This window comes from Vanellus vanellus (assembly GCF_965231255.1).
Source record: "Vanellus vanellus genome assembly, chromosome: 13".
Taxonomy (NCBI): Eukaryota; Metazoa; Chordata; class Aves; order Charadriiformes; family Charadriidae; genus Vanellus; species Vanellus vanellus.
In genome coordinates, this window is record NC_138918.1 from 21,576,438 (window position 1) to 21,597,066 (window position 20,629).

At 52.3% G+C, this 20,629-nt stretch overlaps 1 protein-coding gene across 1 annotated transcript in view; it reads left to right on the forward strand.

Moving 5' to 3' along the window:
• The window catches only part of UBE2D2 (ubiquitin conjugating enzyme E2 D2), a 31,137-nt gene extending 24,405 nt beyond the window's left edge, over positions 1-6,732 (forward strand). The window contains exons 6-7 of the mRNA XM_082489935.1: positions 2,856-2,949; positions 5,840-6,732. Of these exons, the coding sequence (XP_082346061.1) occupies positions 2,856-2,949; positions 5,840-5,885 (140 nt within the window). The 3' untranslated portion in view covers positions 5,886-6,732. The remainder of the gene's footprint in view (positions 1-2,855; positions 2,950-5,839) is intronic.
• Positions 6,733-20,629: the final 13,897 nt, after the last annotated feature.

Genomic DNA, 20,629 nt, shown 5'->3' on the forward strand with positions numbered 1-20,629 from the left:
TTGTGTGCTCCACTCCCACCCAGTACCCCAAGGTGAGCACTGGGGAGAGGGGCATCGTGGTGGTTGGGGAAGGGAAGGCAGAGAGGACTGGACAGACTTGCAACTTGGTTTTGCTGACGAAGGGTGAGCCATCTTTTTTTAAAAAAAAAAAAGTCCTTGATTATTAAAGGTCTGTGGTAAGATAAAACTTGAGAGAGTAGTTATAGTTGATCAGAAAACTTTGATTGGATTTCCTGTGGCTTCTGTTAAAGGGAGGGGACAGATGTTAGCTGTTTTACTCCTCCTACCAGCTGAAGAAACTTCAGTGACCAGAGCAGTGGAGTCTGGCAAATACAAAGAAATGAGCTTCAGGAAGATAGCAGGAGAAACAACTGTGTTTGAAGCTAAACTGACCAGCAGCAGCCTGGGTGTAAGGTGGCAGAGGGAGTCCCACTACTGAACACTAATGTGAGTTTTATCAGTGTATGTGGGGGGGTGGGTGAGAAAACAGTGCTAAAGCTGATAAAGTGCTACAGGTACTAAACATGCTGTGTCACTTGCTAAGGGACAGCGGGTCAGGACTAGTGGCTTCTCTGTGCTTCCAGCACAAAAACAAAATCTTCACACTCTAAAGCTGTATTCTAAGGGGTAGTTGAATAAATGTTCTGAGTGTCAGTTGATGGTGGAGAATAATAAAGCTCTTTGCTCTTTCACAAGTGTAAGGTAGAAAATCAAGAAAAGAGAGGAAGAGGTTGCTCTTCATTCTAGAACAAGAAATATGTTGACTGAAATCAGGAATAGTTTGTTAAACTTATTCTAGAACCTTTTAACTTGAAGTTGACAGTTCATTAGTGAAGCATCTACAGAAATACGTAGGAAAACTAATTGGGTTTCTGGGTTCTTGGTGTTCTCATCACTGGGCAAGTAGCTCAGTTAAGACCTAGTGAAGCTTTCTGTTGTGTCGCACTTTGAAAATCTTTGCCAGTTTGCATGAATATTGGCTGAGAAGGCCAATAGCATGATGGCCTGTGTCAGGAATAGTGTGGCCAGCAGGACTGGGGCAGTGATCATCCCATTGTACTTGGCACTGGTGAGGCCCCACCTTGAGTACTGCATTCAGTTTTGGGCCCCTCGTGACAAGACAGACATCGAGGTGCTGGAGCGTGTCCAGAGAAGGGCAATGGAGCTGGTGAGGGGTCTGGAGCACATGTCTAATGAGGCGCGGCTGAGGGAACTGGGGGTGTTCAGCCTGGAGAAAAGGAGGCTGAGGGGAGACCTCATCGCTCTCTGCAGCTCCCTGAAAGGAGGGTGTAGCGAGGGGGTCGGTCTCTTCTCTCAAGGAACAGGTGATGGGACAAGAGGAAATGGCCTCAAGTTACTCCAGGGGAGGTTTAGTATGGATATTAGGAAAAACTTCTTCACTAGAAGGGTTATCAAGCATTGGACCAGGCTGCACAGGGATGTGGTTGGGTCACCATCCCTGGAGGGATTTTTAAAAAAAAAAAAAGGGTAGATGTGGCACTTGGGGACATGTTTTAGTGGTGGACCTGGCAGCGTTGGGTTTATGGTTGGACTTGATCTTAAAGTTCTTTTGCAACCTAAGTGATTCGATGAATGAGACCTATTCTCCCCTTTCTCTCTGGCTGTATCTAGCTGTTCTTTGTGTTGTAATCTTTGTTTTAAACTGTCTTAAAAACAAACAACCCCCCCCAACATCCCCTTGCCCCCAGACAGTAGTGGAAGGCATGCTGTTCTCTTTCACTTTCCAGCTGACGTCTTTCAGTGTGGTAGCTCTGCCTCTTGCTCCGCAGCACAGCAACAACTGATGGAAGTTTGAACAGATTTGTGTTTTGTGCATTCAAACTTCTAACTGCTGTCATCTCTGACTTGCTCCGGAGGATGTGCTGTGACAACTCCACAGTTGCTGCCGTTGCTGGAGGGACATACAGAGTGGCACTGTTTGACTAAACCAGGCTGAGAGAAAGCAATATGAAGGAACGTTTGGCATTTTTTTTGGGGGGGGGTGGGGGGGTGGGTGTCCCTGACATGCCTCATGTAGCGTTGTCCCAATACACTTTGCTTCTAACTTACTGCCTTCTCATCTCTTCTGCTTCGGTGTGAATGTAGGAATGCACACATGCTATTTGTAGCTTTGCAGACAGTCTCCTGACACCTTATATGGATGAAGGGTGACACTACATATGAGTGGGATGTGGCTTCTGGGATATATACAGTATATATTTATAGTGAAACTTGGAGTTTCAGGGCTTTGTAGTTGGTATGAGTGCAGTGAGCTATACTTTCTTGATTCACTTTGAATGCTATTCTAAATTAATCCATCTCGACCTACCTCAGAAAATAATTGGATAAAGCCTCTTAATTCTCTGCAAGACTAGCATTTTTTTTTTTAAACAGTTCTTAAGTAGCTGTGAGCAGCTCATGCTTCCTTCATCTCAGTTGGATCTGTCTACTGTTTGACTTTTGATTAGTGCTTCTGCAAGCCATTACCAATGAGGTCCTCTGGTTTAGGGAAAAGCTGAATGTCAAGTGTAAAAGCAAGGATGTTTTCCAAGAAGGCTTTTGGGTACAGTTTCAGACAGCACACTCTGCCTTCTGATTGAAGGCTGAAGGCAGCTACACCTATCCAGGAGGTTACCTATTGTGGTGATATGTAAAAACTTATGGTCGTGCAAAGTTGCGTAGTTAAATGGTAAGGATTTTTGTTTAAAATCACTTGGCTGAAGTACGTGGGATTACTGTTCCATGGCATTTCTTAAAAAAAATGATGCTAGAGGGGGAGACAGTGGGCAGGTTGACTTTTACAGGTGTCTTCAGCTGCACTTAAACTCTAATTCAGTGTCTCTTTCTCTCCCTAGTACTTTTGTCCATCTGTTCTCTGTTGTGTGATCCCAATCCAGATGATCCTTTAGTGCCTGAGATTGCAAGGATCTACAAAACAGATAGAGAAAAGTGAGTATGGAAGCCAAAACCCATGTAACATTCTTGACAGAGCAGAATCCACACTTTAATATTTTAAAGGGGAACTGAAAGGACCTGCTTCTTGGAAAAGAGTGTGAACTTTGATTTGCCTTTTTCACTTTAACTGTCGTCTTTTCAGAGATTTTTCCTGGGATCTGGAGTACGGCTATTCTAACACCACTGTGTTGTTGTAGGAAAAAGGTGTATATGCCCCTAGAAGTGAAGGACGTAGAGACCTTGTACTTCATGGGTTTGTTACTGCATTTTTATTCCACACAATGGTCTTTCATTAGTGTTGTAGCTGTTAATTATGGGTTTTCTTGATTTAATGAAAATGTGAAGTGAACAATGCAAATCTGTTCCATATGGAGCTCTTAAGTTGGATGTGGCCAGCTTTTAAGAGCCTTCACTGCCTGCCTTAATTCTACATAACCAGCAGAGGGAGAACAAGTTACTCTAGTGGGAGAGCATTTCCATGCAAGCTATTGGTGATGGAGTCACACAAGCAAAGAAATAACAAAAATGCCCCTATTTCATCTGTTTGACACCACAGGGAAAAAACAAGCGGTGTAGAGGTGGGGTGGGAGGACTCTGAGCTTCTATAAAGTAGACAGCAAGAATGGAGAGAACTCTACTACCAATGAGAAGATTTAATTTGCTTTCTTTAAAAGCAACAGCTTAATGACCGTTGTAAACACTCTTCTACCTCACTGTTCCCTTCCAGATCTGATCAGTAGTGTTAATTTCTGAAGCTACATGGTCATCTGATGAGAAGGAGATAGGAAAGAAAGTTGCTTACTCTACTGCATGCTTGAGAAGCAGTATTAGAGAAGTTCATGCATCCTGTTTTTAATGAAAGCTGCAAGAGTAGCAGTACGTATTTCGAGCCGCAGCTAGCTAATAGTGACTGATTGCACTTAATGTATGCAGGACTTCCCCCCCCCCCCCCCTCTATTTTTATCCAAAAATAGGGCAATAAATGTTGTGTTTAAACATAACTGGATTTGCTTCTTGAGTAGTCTCAGAACAGTGAAGTAACAAATGCTCTCGGCTTCACGAGCGGATTGTCAGATTCTTTAAGCTAAAGAACACTGACTGCAGAGTGAATTCCAGCACGAGAACCTAGTCAGTGTGCGTAACTAGGACACTTTTTGCTATGTGTCCTATGCTTTTCCTACACATTCTGTGGAACGAGAACAACTTGCCTTCTGTTTTCAGAAATAAGCTTTTATCAGAACTGTTAATTGCCCTGCTTTGTTTTACATAAGTATCCTGAGCTTCCTCTAGCAGTGGCTTGAGCTATAAAGGGTGTTTGGGTGCAAAAAGCTCCAAGTGGCTTGGGAAAAGGAGCATACTGTGCCTTCAGAGTAAAAAAAATTCTGGTGGATAAATTGTTGTGTCCTGATAATCATCGAAATAGCCACATGTAGCATAGAATCATAGAATGGTTTAGGTTGGAAAGGACCTTGAAGATCATAGAGTTCCAAACCCCCTGCCATAGGCAGGGACACCTCCTACTAGACCAGGTTGCCCAAGGCCACGTCCAGCCTGGCCTTGAACACCTCCAGGGATGGGGCCTCAACAACCTCTCTGGGCAACCTGTGCCAGTGCCTCACCACCCTTAAAGTGAAAAACTTCTTCCTAGTGTTCAATCTGAACCTGCCCTCTTCCAGTTTAAAGCCATTCCCCCTCCTCCTATTGCTACATGCCCCAGTAAAAAGTCCTTCCCCAGCTCTCCTGTAGGCCCCCTTTACGTGTTGGAAGGCTGCAATAAGATCTCCCTGGAGCCTTTTCTCCAGGCTGAACAGCCCCAACTCTTTCAGCCTCTCCTCATAGGAGAGGTGCTCCAGCCCTCGGATCATCCTCATGGCTCTCCTCTGGACATGCTCCAGCAGGTCCATGTCCTTCTTATGTTGGGGACTCCAGAGCTGGATGCAGTACTGCAGGTGGGATCTCATGAGAGTGGAGTAGAGGGGCAGAATCACCTCCTTTGACCTGCTGGCCACCCTTCTTCTGATGCAGCCCAGGATATGGTTGGCTTTCTGGGCTGCGATCGCACGTTGCTGGCTCATGTTGAGCTTCTTGTCAATCAGCACCCCCAGGTCCTTCTCCTCAGGGCTGCTCTCCAGCCGTTCCCCGCCGAGCCTGTATTTGTGCTTGGGATTGCCCCGACCCAGATGTAGGACCTTGCACTTGGCCTTGTTGAACTGCATGAGGTTGGCTTGGGCCCACCTCTCCAGCCTGTCCAGGTCCCTCTGGATGGCATCCCCTCCCCTCCAGTGTGTCTACCTCGCCAAACAGCTTGGTGTCATCGTCAACCTTGCTGAGGGTGCACTCGACCCCACTGTCCACGTCACCGACAAAGATGTTGAACGGTACAGGCCCCAGTACCGACCCCCCAGGCATGAAACAAGCCTGTTGGGGTTTGGCAGCCCAGCAGGTACTATGCTTAACTTTTGAAGGGAAGAAGGAAAATGAGGTGGGAGGGAAACATTAATCTATTTTTTTTTCCAGAATACCAAAATGCAAACCTGGGGTAATAGTGTCCCCAGGGATGCAGCAGTTGGGGGCTGGGGGAGGCGGAGGCAAAGAATTCCTGAACAACACTTGCCCTTGTACCTGTGCTCGCTCTTTTTGGTGGCTTGAATAGCAAAGATCTCGCACTCCTGTTGTAAATGTGACCGGTTACTTCTTTTCCATGAAGTACTGTGGCCTTTCTTGTTTCCCCTGTTTACCTAATATTTCAATTTGCTCTTAAACCTTGCAAATTCATGATACTGCTGGAGAAAATGTGAGTTCGTGCCATGTGTAGACTAGACTGCTGGAGCGGAAATAACTGTTTGGCTGTTATGTTAAGTAAATCCTCTCTTTATATATACAGGTACAACAGAATAGCTCGGGAATGGACTCAGAAGTATGCGATGTAATTAAAGAAATTATTGGATAACCTCTACAAATAAAGATAGGGGAACTCTGAAAGAGAAAGTCCTTTTGATTTCCATTTGACTGCTTTCTATGAGCCCACGCCTCATCTTCCCCTGTGCACATGTTTACCTGATACAGCAGTGCTGCGTGTTGTACATACTTGGAACAACAAAATAGAAATACTGTATTTCCCCGTACCAACATTGACTCCTAGCAGAGAAGTGTGTGTGTGAAAAGCTGGTTCTTCAATCATAACTTTGTGAGCCTAAAAGCATTCCTCGTTGATTTAAATTGGGTAATAAAATGCGAAGGGAAGAGTTATGGTGGATATCATATTTCTAGGGACGGTGTTGCTGATCCGGGAAGGCTTTTTTAAGTGGAATCCTTTTAAACTCATAACAGTTATGAAAAGCAAGGTGAAGAACTTGAAGCTGTTTCTGTATTCATTTTATTCTGAAGGACCTACACCCTAGGTAAATGTTATGACCAATGAGATAAACTGTACCCACATCCTGTGTTTAAGGTCGAAGTTTAACCGGTCAACATTTAAATGGATTGGAGCTATTAGTGCATCAAGTGATGTTGATTTGTTTCAACTCTCTCCCCTCCTTCATACTTTTTTTTTTTTTTTTTTTTCGGTTTGTATGTGGTTTCTCAGTTAATTCATAGCTAATAGCTCTTATTTTTCTTAAGTTTTTTAACTGCTTAGGTCTTTCTGGATGTAAGGGTAAAAATCCATTTGACAGAAAACTTGTGTATATTTAAAGACCCAACTGCTCCCCTGGAGCTTGTACGTTCAAGAATGATTAATCTGTGTAATAAACTGATTACTACAGTCATTACATATAACTTTGTGTGAATAGGCTTTTAATTTTAAGAGCAGTTTGTTTCAGGCTAAAACTAATGGTGGATTTCTCTGAAAAACCTTTGCGTTCACGAACGGTTGCGTTTGGAAGTCATGAAGCAGTTTGGTTTGCATCACACAAGGCCACGCGCCTGAACAGGACAAACATCAGCTTTTAAGCACTTAAGGTGAAATCGGGCTGTGTAGTGTGCCAGGAAACTTGACTGTTCAACCAAATAAGCAGTTTACTAAATGAGAATCTTGAGTGACATTTTTCCAACGCCTAATGGTATTATTCCCACTTGCATGGGACCTAACACAATGCATATGTACTGTAGGTAAGTGAAACCTTATGTAACTAAAATAATGGATGTAAAAGGGTAAAAAACAAAACAAAACAAAAAAAAAAACCTACCAAACACATCAGCACAAACTTTCATAAAATGTAGCTTTTACATAATTACTTTGCACTAAACATTTGCAAATGTTCATACCGTTTTAAATTGTACTTGTATGTGTCTCTTTTTTTTTTTTTTTTTTTTGGAACAAAGTCTTCACTTGAATCTAGTGGGGCGGGAAAAAGAAAAAATGTAGTTTGAAACTTTTTTTTTTCTTTGTATACAAGTGTATTTGCCAGCATCGTTGGTGTGAAATAGGTGAGTCTGCAAGTTTTACCTCCTCTTAGTAGAATTGTAAATGAAGCCATCGACTATGAAGGAGAGGCTGTAGCCTCCAGCTCTCCGGCCACAGGGGTCTGTCCCTTCCATTTTCAACTGCGTCTTTACACTCTTGCACAAATGAGGAATAAATGTCCACTGCTTTTGGTCTAAATCTGTTCCGCTTGTCTCATCTCTCGGTGTCCTCATGTACGCACCTCCTGGGTGTCAATGTTAGCGGTGTTTCTCTTCCAGCAAGCTGTAGGTGAACGCGGGATATGTGCGCCTCTCCAGCAGGTGGGAAGATTGTGGCTCTAGCAGTGTCGCGCTGCTGCGTGGGAACGAAAGAAATGGAACACGTGGCTGTGTTCCCTGGCCGAGTGACAACGTAGGGGTGACAGCTACAGGGGAGGGGGAGAAACATGCTGCGCAGGAGTGCGAACCTGGGTAGTGGGTCATCTTCAAACTTGGTGCTCACGTTATTCCACGAGGTGTTGGTCTCCGCTGGTTTAGAGAGCGGTATGTGGCCTTGGCTAAAAACTCACTGTGGTGTCAAAACTAGAGCGTAAGCTGGTGCCTGCTGGTGTATCTTGGTCTTGTGTTAACCTGTAACCGCGCCTGGCCTTGCCTTGTCCTCGGCCGCTCCAGCAGGTCACTGAGGCTCCTGCTGGACCCTCCGTGACCGAGGGGGGAGAACGTGCCTCAGCCGGGGTGGCGGTGTCCTCCCGTGGTTCTGCAGTGGGGCCACCGGGCACTCGCTGTCTGAGACGTGCAGGGAGGGTGGGTCGGGGTGATTGCCAACCTCGCAGCATGGGGGTTGCTTTTTCGGGGGGTGGTGGTGGTGGGGGAATTCCCCTTAGCTGCTCTAAGTGAGCCACCTGAGAATGGGGTGTGTGGGTTGGGGTTTTGTGGTGTGTTTTTTCTTTTTTTTTTTTTTGTGGCAGACTTGGCTGGTTTTTGGCATTGGCAGTTGATGGAAGAGATCAGAGGCCTCTATGAAAGAGCAAAGGGAGCAGGAGCAAGCGTGGAGGTTGAGGATGATGGTTTCCCTTTCTGATGGGACAGAAGTCACCTAGGTTAGGTGGCGAGAAGGTAACACAGCTGTACACGAATCGAAACAGAATCCCGAATGTGACAACGACTTCCGCTTGGATAATAATGCATTAACACCTCTGCCTGGGGTGGGATGGTTGTCTCGGACTGGCAGCGAAGTGTTTTGACAGATCGAACTTCTTGCTGGTGGTGTGACAGACGTGGTATCATAAAAGCGAGTGATCCTCGTCGGGAGCGCGTGTGCTGTCCCTCGTGTGGGGTGACCCATTTCTTGTTGAGGGTTGGACTGTGAACTAGATGAAGGAGGCTTTTTTTTTTTGTCCTTTTTTCCTCTCTAGGCTTTAACTTAAAACCTGATCCAGCTTAGCCTTTTTTGGGACTAGAAACTTGCTCTTTTGAAGCTGTGTGGTGTGTATGTTCTAATGTAAAACAGCCCGAGAAGCCAGGGTCTCCGGTTGCTGCCTTTCGAGGAACTCCGAGTTTGTCATGTCAGTAACTTACTCTGTCCCTCTCCATTTTGGTTTTTTTTTTTTTTTTTTTCTAAACTTGATTTAGTATTTTAAGTGAACTTCTTCACTTTGCGTGGTTTTCTTTGCACCGGGACTTGTGTGGATGTAGATTGTGCGTGCAATTTCCTGGTTTTTCCTGTTATGTGCTATTCAAATCAGGTTTATTTAAAAAACAAACAAACAAAAAAACAAACCCAAACAACCAAAACAACAAAACCAACTGAAATGCTGGGCTGCTTAGATTCCTCCAGCTCTGGCAGTGCTGTAAAGCTGAAACACTGTGCCCGGATACGTTACTGGTGTTTTGTCAGCGCCCATCTACTGCAACAGAGTGAACCAGAGGGCGACTGACCCCGAATTGAGTGAGGGGGGGAATGGCCGCTGCCCCCCTCGAGCAGTACGTGTCCCTGCTGTAGTGCCTGTTGCCTGGAACTTGAGGTTTTGGGGGCTTTTTGTGCCCCTGTGCTGTGCTCGCATATGAGGGAGCGCAGTCCGGTATATTTGAGAAATTTGTCTGGCTCTGTACGGAGCGACTGCCCGTCGGAGTGCGGGAATTACCAGTTAGCGCAAACGGTACCGGGGCTGAGAGTCCAGTGTCCTGTGGAGAGAGATGGAGCTGATCCTGGGCAGTACTGGAGACCTGGTTGCTGTGCTTGAAATACCGTCCTTGTCCTTTGGTAGTGTGTTTCTTTGATAGCTTTTTGGCAATACAAGTGTGATACTTTTTTTTTTTTGTGTGCGTAGCAGTGCTTTCAAGTAAGCTGCATACTGAAGGGTCTACGGACTTTTTTTCTGTTCAGCCTGCACATGTAAAATGTTGTACAAAAAAACCCCACGGGACTAAGTTGGATCTGATCCGATATCCTTGATGTGCTCAGTAAAACAAACTGTACCCTCTCCCGAAAGTCTCGGCTTTTCATGCTTTCCGTAGCTGCTTTTTTTTTTTTTTTGTTTTTTGTTTTTTTTTTTGCCTGGCCGCGTTTTCTCCCCGTCTCGGGTTATCTCCATACTACTCGCGGCAGCAAAACTGCTCTAGAGCTGTTCCGCTTCCCAGTTCTTGCGTGCGGTAGATCAGAGACCGAAAGGAAGGACAATGGGAAGCGCTTTGCCTGGTTAAAGATGGTTTTTCCTTGTGCCCTGAGCAGCTTTTGCTGGGGAGAGTGTGGCAGAAGGCCTGGGAACATGGGACACGTGGAAGAAAGCTGCTTGAAGCACTTAAAACGTACGTGTCGCCTTGCTGTAAAGAACCAGGGTAACATAAACCATCTCTGAATGTGCTCAGCACGTCCGCTCCCGATGGAGGAGCCCTTGGGGCGTAGGATCCTGCAGGGATGAAAGCCCTTTGGAACATTTGGGAAGGAAGAAGGCTGTCCTCTAAAGAACCTTGGGGCAATCTTGCTCTCCCTCCTCCCGTATCAGGGAAGCCTTCCTCCCTCTCCTACAGGTGGCTAGAGAAGAGTTTCATCCCCGCAATTATTTCTTTCCGTTCCTCAGCTCCTTTATGTAGACTTTGGAGGAAATGCGCGATGAGAGTTGGAAATCTTAGTTGTCTGGGGGTTTGGCAGAAGCTGTTTCCTACAGGGATGAGGAATGTGTTGAGGGCACCTGATGGAGGGTTAAAAGTGGGGGGGACGGGACGGGACACGACGTCCCCAACCCTGCTGTCCAGGAGTAATGGAGGGATTCCTGCAGCCGTGGCCTCACCGCCCTCACCTGGGGGTGCGCGTCACTAGATCGACGCTAACACTGCCTGTACTCTTGTAACGTGTCGTAATTTGATCACCATTAAATAATTCCCTTAAACTTACTGTGGCTTGATTGCTTTTTTTTTTTTTTTGCTTTACCTGTGCCTTTTACTTTTTTTTTTTTTTTTTTTTTTTTTTTTTTCTTTTGGCTCATGTTGTTTTCTTAACATTTGTGGCTACTCTTCCCCCTCCCCGGTGATCCGGTTCTGCACTGTCCTCCTGCTCAGCCACCTCCGGTCACCTTCATCTTTGTTTTTTATTTATTTATGTATAAATATATTTTTTTTCTAATTTCCTTCAAATCCTTGCTTGCTCCCTGAACAGGGGCAGCACTTTGCGGGCAGTATCGAGTAGCCTCGGTGCTCCCGCCGCTTGCCGTAGAAACACCAACGCTCTTGCCGAACCCAGCGCTGTTCTCCTCCTTCGGCAGCGGGCTTGTTGGTGCTCTGATTTGGTAGCCGCCTGCTGCCAACACCCCTGGCCTCCACGCAGGAGCCTTGCTGGGCTCACAGCAACAAGGCACCTGCGGCATCGGAGGATGCTGGAGCTGTCTCGACTGTTCCCGTAACTCCTGGTTTGCCCGGCGGGTGGCTTTGCTCTTCCTCTGGTTTGGCATCCACAGGTGTTATTTTATTGTTGACTTTCTGCCTCTCAGCGTTCTCCCTCCTCTTTCCTTTTCCCCTGTGAGAATATTTCGGTTTTATCGTCAGTTTTGGTCATACAGTTTGGTCAAAGCATCTCAGGGTGAGTGAGGATGGGGTGTGTTTGCAGTTCTTGCCCTTTCATGAACGAGTCTGTTCATAACGAACACTTTTTCTTTTTACGGATAAATCCCTCGCCGGGTTGCTTGGCGAGAGATTTACTGGTGAGTTTATCTCTGTGAGTCGCTCAGCTCTACATACTTCTTCCTCATCCCCAACTGTGGGGAAGGGTCGCTCAGCACCCCTCGATGGAAGCTCTTGCTGGTCTGGAGCTTCTTGTAGGCAGCAACCGGCTCTGCCGAGCAGATTCAGGGTGGAACTGCACAGGGTGGGGTTGGAGGACCAAGTCACGGGGTGTAGATGCAACTTGGAATTTTGGATGAGCTGGGAACTCGCGTTCACTTGGCTGCTGCGGGCGCTTGTGATAGTTCTCAGGCTCTGCCTTCCTACGTAAGAGAAATCGCATTTATCTGCACTGGCGGTCCAGGTAGACACTATTCTTTCTCCAACAGTGACCAAAATATAAAACCTACATGAGAAGAGAGGAAGAGAATGGCCAGTTGTGGTGCTTGATCCGCACTTGCTGCCAGCGGAAGAGCTTCCTGAGGGCAAGGGTGGGTTCTGTAGCTGCTCTGCTTTTATCTTGGGTGGGCTTCACGTGAACGTGTCCTCTCTGGCCTCACCTTTGTGTAGTCTCTTGTTTATCCCTATTTGATCTTGTCCGTCTGAAGGGGTTTAGCGGTACTGGTGGCGACTGTGGGGTTTGGGGGAGGCAGGGCGTCTCGTAGGTGGTCAGCCAGGACCAGTCAGAGGGAACTGGGATGACTTGGGATGGCGTCACCGGTTAGAGCTGGTATTAAAGCAGAATCGCTGTTAAACTTCTGCCCTGGAAAACTCTGCTGGTGTTCGATGCCTGTGATTGAAAAGTACTTTTTTTTTTTTTTTTTTTCCTTTACGGAAGGAGCAGGTTCCAAACCTGCTGGAGGGCGGTGTGTGCTGTGGTGCCCCTGCCCTGGTCCGGGAGACTGCTTTGCTTCACCACCTTTTTGGTCTCGACAAGAGGGAATTTGCCGTCTGCACAGACTGGAAATTTTGTAGGGCTTTTTTCTTGCTGGTTTTTGACTTTTTTTTTTTTTTTTTTTTTTTTTTCCCCAGAAGACATCCTAGTTTGGCGGGGGGGATGTTTTGGTTTTTTTTTTGAGGGCTTTTTGTTTTGTGTTTGTGGGTGGGTTTTTTTGCGTGTGGTTTGTTATTGTGTTTTTTTTTGTTTGTTTTGTTTTTTTTTCTCTCTCTAATTTTAAGTTCAATGAGTTTTTCAAATACTGAGTTGGTACTGATAAGAGGGCCCGGCAGACCGAGAGCTGTGGACCTGTGAGCTCTCAGGCTGTCGATCAACACGTAAAGCATCGCGTCAAGAGTTGCTGGGGAGCACCGACCCCTGAAAACAAAGTCTTGAAGCGGAGTAACCAGGGCCCCCTCACGCAGACCGAAGAGCAGCTCGTGGCAATGAGGGGAGGTGATGGGGTGTGACACCGTGGTGCCGACGTGGTCTTCTGTGTCGTGTGGCGGGGGGGTTCCCCCTTGTCTCAGTCTTGGAAAACATGCCTGGAAGAAGAGCTGAGTTCCTCTGATATGAGGCCATAAGTGTCCTGAAGCCATGAAGACTGTACCTCTAATTTCCCTCTTCTCAGTGTTCGTGGTCTCTGTCCAGCTGGAACAGGGTGGTCCTGCTCTCCCCCAGCCCCGGCTGCTGGAGGTGGCTCAGGAGATGACTCTGGCGATCGTGGGCAGCGTTTCCCTCCCCACACTCTGCGCTGGAGGCGGTGTCTGGGCTGACGAGGCTTTGGGGAAGCAACCAGCTGGTCTTGGGCCACCGCAGCTGGTGGCAAGATGGGGGGGGGGGGGAAGTGCCAATGACTGTTCTAGATGGGGCGGGGGGCGCTAAATCCTTCATCTGATGGAGCAAAGGGGAAGCTGGCGTTACCCTTGGAGGGGTTTCTGACCTCCTTTCCCTTAAAACGGGGTGGTTTGTGTCTAAATCCTCTCCTTGCTCCCCTGCTGAGGCACCCGCAGTGGTTGTCCTTGGGAGACATGATTTCCCTGCCCGCTGCCGCTCTCAGCAAGTTTTATTAAAGCTCTCATACAGTTGGGAGGGTGATTTTTTTTTTTTTTTTATTTTATTTATTTTCCCCGCCCCCTTAATCTTGAGCGAGAGCTCTGTGAGTTGATGCAGTGACTCTCAGCGGTTCCTTGGGGGGGGGGTCTGTGTGTTGCCGGTTCCGACGTGTGGGTTCTGTAGTTCTGCGGGGTGTCCCGCGTGTCCCTCGCTCCAGGCTCGGGAGCGGCCCCCGGGGGACGTTCAGCCGCCCTGTGGCTGTGTGTGAACTCGGTGTCGCCAGAGCTTCACGAAGAACATCGCTGCAGCTCACGGCTGATGCGTGGCCGCCTTTACGTCGCCCTACCTCCCGCTCAGCGCCCTGGGTGGAGAGGTGCTCCGAAGTCCTCCTCTTAATTCTGTGCCTGGTGGCAATCAATCCCTGATTCTTTCTTTTTTTTTTTTTTTTTTTTTTGTGTCGTCCCATTCCCCTGCCCTGTTGTAACCCAAAATACCAACGTCAGGCACTGGGGTGTTTCACCTTGCAATCCCTTCTTGGGACATGCTGATGGAAAAACCTGGAGGAACTTCTCCACACCCACGTTGGAGGTGTCCTCACAGGAGGACAGGCTTTTGCCAAGTGGACGTTATTGGGTTTGGTAACTTCAAACGCTTCGGTCTGCGAGGATGTGCAACAGGTAAGCATAGACGCTGTGCTGCTGCCTCTGTATTTAAACACTAAAATCTTTCCTCGAGTCAAGTCTTGCCTCCGTCAAGTAACTCAGCTCACAAACGACGTGGCCTCCGTAAGGCACCCACCAGGAAAACCGTCCTCCTTGTCCGGGGGCTGATTTGTAAGACTTCCTCAGGGCCGCCGTGGTCTTGGCTGGGTCTCTGGGAGCTGGTGCAGCCCCAGCTCAGCCCCATGGAGCAACAGATGGGGTGGACCTGGGAGTACCTCCCACCGGTGGCACTGCGAGCCCTGTGCTAAGGGCAGGTACCCTGCATGGAGGTGACACGGGAGGCGTCAGCGAGGTGCTCTGTGGGATTTGAACCTCCCCTGCTTTGACCCGTGATAGGAATGTCATGCAGTAGCAATGTGCTCCTGCCCCACCATGGTGACTTCCATTGCCTTACCGTGAACAGTGAAATTCTTAATCCTCCAGGCTGCTTGGCCCCATTTCTCATTTTTACCGCTGTCTCCTTTCACTTTTTCTCCTGGCAAACCTCACTTTCTGCCGGGCTGTTGTTTGTCCCAAGCCCTTGGTGGCTTTAGTTGCCGTGTCTGAGCACAGACGTCCTCTCGGCCAAGATGCTCTGGGCTGGTGGAGGGGAAACCGCAAACCTGTGGCTGTTCTGGTTGTAGCTGACGCAGCCCCTCCGGGTGCGGGGAGAAGGTGTGGGAGCAGCAGCCGTGGGAAGGTGGCACTTTGCTGTCGCCGTGGACTTGAAAGTGAAAATCCCCACCTCTCCCTGGACACCGCTCCCGAGTCTGTCCTGGGAAAGCAAAAGGAGACCCTGCGCCTGACACCCGCTTCTGCTGTGTGGGGGGGTGGTGGGTGCTTGTGGGAGCCCAAAAAAGGAGCACAGCCCCTGGGAGGTCCAGCCTGGCGCATTGCTTCCCCACTGCTGCTCGGCAAGGCTGGAGGTGATGCTGAGGGAGGGTCCCTCGGCTTCAGTTGCTGCCAGGAGCTGTGGTGGGACCAGTTTCCCTATGGAGGTTGGTATAGGATTTGGGGGGGTGGGGAGCTGGGAGCCTCTCGGGGCTGTCCCTGGAAGCTGAAAGCAGCTGTGGAGGGGGAATGTGACTGTACAACTACTGTAAAAACTGCTCCGTGTTTCTAGGCGCGGGTTTCTCTTTTCCAGCTCTGCCTCTCAGACTATGATGATGACACCTGTTGCAATTTTGTTTGCGGGGAGAGGAGCGGAAGCCGGGGCCCAGACCAAGAGTCCTTGAACCTCTCGCTGTGAATGTGCTGAATTCACGCTCCTTTCTCAGAGCCCAAACCCCATCTGCCCCTCATGCCCAGCTAAAGCCAAGTGGCCCAGACTGAGCCTTCAAAGAAACCCAACCCTGAAACCGGAGAGAAGCCATCCTTCCTGTCCTGAGGCTGTATGGCTCTGGGTACCACTGGAAACTCCAGGGCTTCTCCAAGAAGGAGCCCCCTGGCCTGCGGGGGGGGGGGGGGGGGGCGTTGGGGGGGGGGTGGTGTGGTGTGGTGTGGTGTGTGTGAGATGGAGCGGTTCTGCCTTCACCAAGCTGTGTGGCAGGATGGTGCTGGGGTTGCACAGCATTCCCTCCTTTGCCCTGGGAGAAAGGAATAGGTGCCCCCAACATCCCCCCAAGTGAGGGATGTTGCTCCGAGCAGGGATGTGGCACACCGGGGGCCTCTCACACCTTTGCCAAGGGTTCCAGGGACCCTGCAAGTGACCCCTTGAGGGCCAGGGGGCCGTGGGGCAAAAGCTATTCTCACATTCCCTCCCCCTCCCCCCCCAGATGCACTGGGGAAGGGAGAGGGAGCGGACACAGCTTCACCCCCCCCCCCCCCCCCCCCCCCCCCGTGGGGATGGAGCTTTTGTCACTTGGGTGTGATTTGTTGGGACAGTTTTGGGCTTTCCAGCTGCGAGTGGAGCTGAGCACAAAGGGCCAAGACTGTGGATGCTGGGAGCCGGGGGGGGGGGGGGGGCGGGGACAGTAGCCTGTCCCCGCTGGTGAGCCACCGGGGTATCGTCCCCCCCCCTCCCCCCCCCGGCCGAGCCCATTGCATCACTGGGTGTGAGTGAAAAAAATAGGGCTGAAAATAGGAAATAACCCCCCAGCAGGGCAAAAAAAAAGAAATACATCACCCCCGAGGTAAAGTGGTGACCCGGTCTGTCGCTCGGCAGCGGGACACCCCCCACCCCCCCGCATCCCTCCCGGCCGGCGGGGACCGGGCTGTCCCCGGGCGGGGAAGCGAAGCCACCGCTCCGCCGCGCTGCCAGGGGATGGCAGCAAAGGCCCAGGGAAGGAAGGCAGCGCTGTTTCCCCCCCCCGCCGCCTCCCCTCCATCCCCCGGCCCCCGCCGCGGCCGCCTCCCCCCTGCCCCGCCGCGGGGGAGAGGGGTCCGTCCTCCCCGTCTCCTCCCCGCAGCCCCGGGCTGTCAGCGGGGCAGGGTCGAGAAAGCCCTTTTATTTCGGAAGCTGCTATTATTATTATCACTTTTCTTTTTTTTTTTTTTGTTATTATAAAAAGCCAGCTTCCACCCCGCCCCCCTCCCCCCTCGCCATCCCCAGAGGAGCAGATGCACTCTGTGATGCTCCAGTGCCCCAAATCCTCCCCCAGGTATCTCCTGGAGATGCAGAGGGTTTGGCCTGCTGCTGTGACTGCGAGGGAACCTGGGAGATGCTCAGCAGCCCCTGGGAAACCCACCGAGCCGTACTGGGGGGGGGGGAGGATGTGGGGTGCCCCTGGCGCAGGGGAGGTGGGACATCACCTTATTGCCCTCCTCTCCTGCGGAACCCAGACCGGGATGGGGGATGCTGGACCTGCCCACCACCCCCTATCTGGCAGGGGCATCCCCAGCCCGGCCACCCCTCTCCCTCCAGTGGCCATCCCAGCAGCCTGGTGACGAGGACGTGGCGCGGGTGGACCCGTTGCGGCCATCTGCTGCAGCCGCCGCTGGTGGGAGGCACCTTGGGGCTCCACAGCGCCAGGTTGGGGCGCAGCCAGCGGTTGGTGCATCCTCCCGGGGCCCTCGCACCTCTCCCGAGGAGCTGCCGCCTCCTGGCACATGGGGTGGCCTGACCACGGCCGCCCCGGTGCCCCACGGCCGGGCCGCAGCTCAGGGTGCCCCCACGGCGCCGGCTCCCCCCTCCTCGGCCTGTCTCGCTCCATGTCCTGCCATCTTGCGCCTGTGAATAATTCACCGGCTCTGTCCCCGTTGTTTCCTTGCAGGTATTTATAGCCTGTGATCACGTCTCCTTGGAGGCAGCTTGCTTCGCGGTGGTGTAAATTTAGCTCCCGCCGTCTCTCACATGTCATGCCCTTCAGTCCTTGCGGGAGCCCTTCCGCCCGGCTCCTCGCCGGCGGGTGCCGGAGCCCCCACCTTCCCCCCGCTCTGCATCGCTACCCCCCACGGCTGCCTTCTGCCCACCCCGGACCACGGGCAGAGGTCCTGGGGTGCAGCGGGGAGACGCTGTGCCGTGCCGCGCCGTGCTGTGTGTCCTCCTCTTGGCAGCCCAGCCCTGGATGCTGGGGCAGCTCAGCTCGCCTCCGGCAGCTGCACGGGGCCACCGAGCCATTCAGCTGCTGCGGCACGGGGGATGCTTTGAAATTCCTGGGCTGCCATCTGTGCTATGCAAATCCCCCAATCTGACGGCTGCGTGCGGACCCGCTTCCGGACCCGGCGACGGGAGCTGTTATTATCACGCTCCTCCTCCCTCCCAGCACCCAGCGGCAGATTTGGAGCAGCAGAAACATCACCCTTCCCCGTGGGCAGAAACCTGACATCCTTTGCCAGAAGGCCTTTGCTCTGCCTGCGCTGGGCCACGGAGTCAGGAGGGGATGGGTCGGCCGTGGGGACAGATGTGCCATCCACGGTCCCTGGTCCCTGGTCACCTTGCACAGGGGTGCAAGGTCCACGGTCCCTGGTCACCTTCCGTCCTCAGGGTTCTGGCTCCGGCTGCCGGGATCACAGCACCCCGTGAGCATCCATCCCAGCCCCGAGCGGGAGATGTACAGCCAGGGCTGGGGATGAGGGGCAGCAATCTCCGCGCCTGGGGATGGAGCTGGGCACGTGGCTCCCAGGATGGGGACCGGTGGGGACTGAGGCGTGCTCAGCCGCTGGAGCAGCCGGCACACTCCCCAGGCTGACGGGCACAGCGGGGTCCCCGGCACCGGGAATGGGGCAGCAGGAGAGCGCAGCCCCAGGAGCGATGCGGATGTCCTGGGTACGGGGTGAGCACCCACCGGGTGGGTGGCACTCAGGGATGAGCTGTTCCCATAGGACACCCCACTCCCCCACCCCAGGGACCCTCTCCCCAGCCCGGGGTCTGTGTAAACCACACGTGTACACCAAAAAAGCAGAACCAAACACCCCCCTCGCCATCCTTCCCCCACTGTGGAGCGGATGAGCGAGTGCCTCCATGAGCTGCTCTGGCTTTCCCCCGAGGTGTGTTGGGAGGACGAGGCTGTACCCGAGGGTGCCGAAATGGCAGTGAGGGGTCACCTTCCCCAGCACGGCCCCCTGCGACGTGATTTTTAAATGCCGAGGTGGTGGGAAGGCGGCAGCTCCCCCGCCGGGGGTCAGAGCGGCAGCGGCTCCCCGGGGCGGCGAGGGAAGCGGGGGGCAGGTTTGCCATCGCCGAGCACAGAAGGTAATTAATGAGCATCCTGCGCTGCTCCCCAATGCGCCTCCATCCCCTCGGGGACCCCTCGGCCGGCACCGCGGGTACCGCCTGCTCCTGCCGGCGTCGGGGGCCGGGGGACCCGGCGGCACGGGGCCTCATTAATATTTTAGGAGCTCTTTTGTCCGCAGGGGATGGGGAGGCTCGCTCGCAATCGCCTTTCATCTCCGTGAGGCCTCAGCGCGGGTTCCAGCCTCTTATCTGCCGCCTCCTCACCGCTTCGTTACAGCCAGCTTGTTATGGGGCTTGCGTATGGGGTTTTTGGGTTTGGTTTTGTTTTTTTTTTTTTGTTTTTTTTTTTTTCTTCTTTTCCTGGACTGGGCTGGAAAAAAAGCCTGGCTGCTGCTGGCCAAAGGGCATCTGCCAGCCGCGCCGGCGGCAGCTGCCGGAGCATCCCTGCACGCCTCCTGCCTGCCTGCTGCCACCCCTCAGCCCCGTGATTTTTGGGCTGGAGCCCCGACCCAGGCAGGGCTGTGCCAAGGGGTTGGGGCTGGATGCGGCCCCCGCAGCAGGTTTGGAGGCGGCTGCTGAGCCTGGGCACGCGTGGGTCCCCGTGGTGGCAGGGAGAGGAGGTTTGGGCGGGGGTGTGTGCTGCCTGCCAGGTCCCTGGCCACTGGTGAAGCTGGGGTGGGATGCACCAGGCACTGGCTGCGTCCCCAGGGCTCTGCCTGCGGGTGCAACCACTGGTCCCCCATGGAGGATGCCCGGTGTGGCCATGAAACACCAGCCCAGGCGCTTCCCGGTCAGCTGGGACGGGCAGAGCCAGGTTGGTGTGAGAAGGAAGAAGGTGATGAAGGAGCACGTGGCTGGAGGGGGAAACATAGCGGCTGAGCTGCATTTCTGCTCCCCCCGAGCTGGAGAGTGTGAGCAAAGCTGGGAGAGTGGAGGGTGCCCTGGGAACAGGTCCGGCTCAGCCCTGGGGCTTTTTCCAGCTGTGCCCCCGGATGGTCCTCTCTTGGTCCTCTTGCTGGTTCGGTCAATGCCTGGCTGCCCCCAAATCCCACAGTTGTGGGTTCGGCCCCTCTTGGCTTCCCCAGCCCGTGTTGGACTTTCCTCAGTGCTGGTCCCAGATCACCGAGAGGGGTGGGGTTCTTGCCTGCGGTCCCTGGGGACTCTCCACGTCACCCCCATGCACACATGGGCTCTGCTGGGGACAGCGTTGCTTTTCTCTTGCTGACTCTGCCCATCGTCCGTCCCCTGCGTCACAGAGGAACGATGCAGCAGGACTCACCTTGCTCTGGAAGAAACCCAGCCCACGCGCCTGGCCACCTCCATGTGTGGGGAATGGCCCTTGCAAGGACAAGATGTGGCTGCTCAGGTGTCTGTCCCACCGCAGCCAAACCCGTCTGTCTGTCCCTTCGCCCGAGCAAGACCTTGGGTCCCAGACTGAAGGCCTTCAGGGGACTTTGCCGGCTGTGTCCTGCCATGGCTGATGGCTTCTTCCCATGGGGAGGTCATTCACCGTCACCCGGTGATGCACGTGGGGTTCAAATCTCCTCAATTCTGCACCCGCACCATCTGGAGGCACACCAGTGGGGACCGCTGCCGTCCCCCAGGGGGGTGGGCATCCCTCCTGGTGCTGCCACCGCTGCCTGGTCACCCCAGCTGGCAAAGCCAGGCTCGGGGACCTCAGGGACGGCTGGCGCCTGCGCTCAGGAAGGCGGTGAGCTCACGGGTTTAATTTTCTCAAGGCTTCGTTCGGCTCTGACATGTGATCCTCGTTACAGGAAGGACGCGGCAAACGCGTCGTCCCCCGGG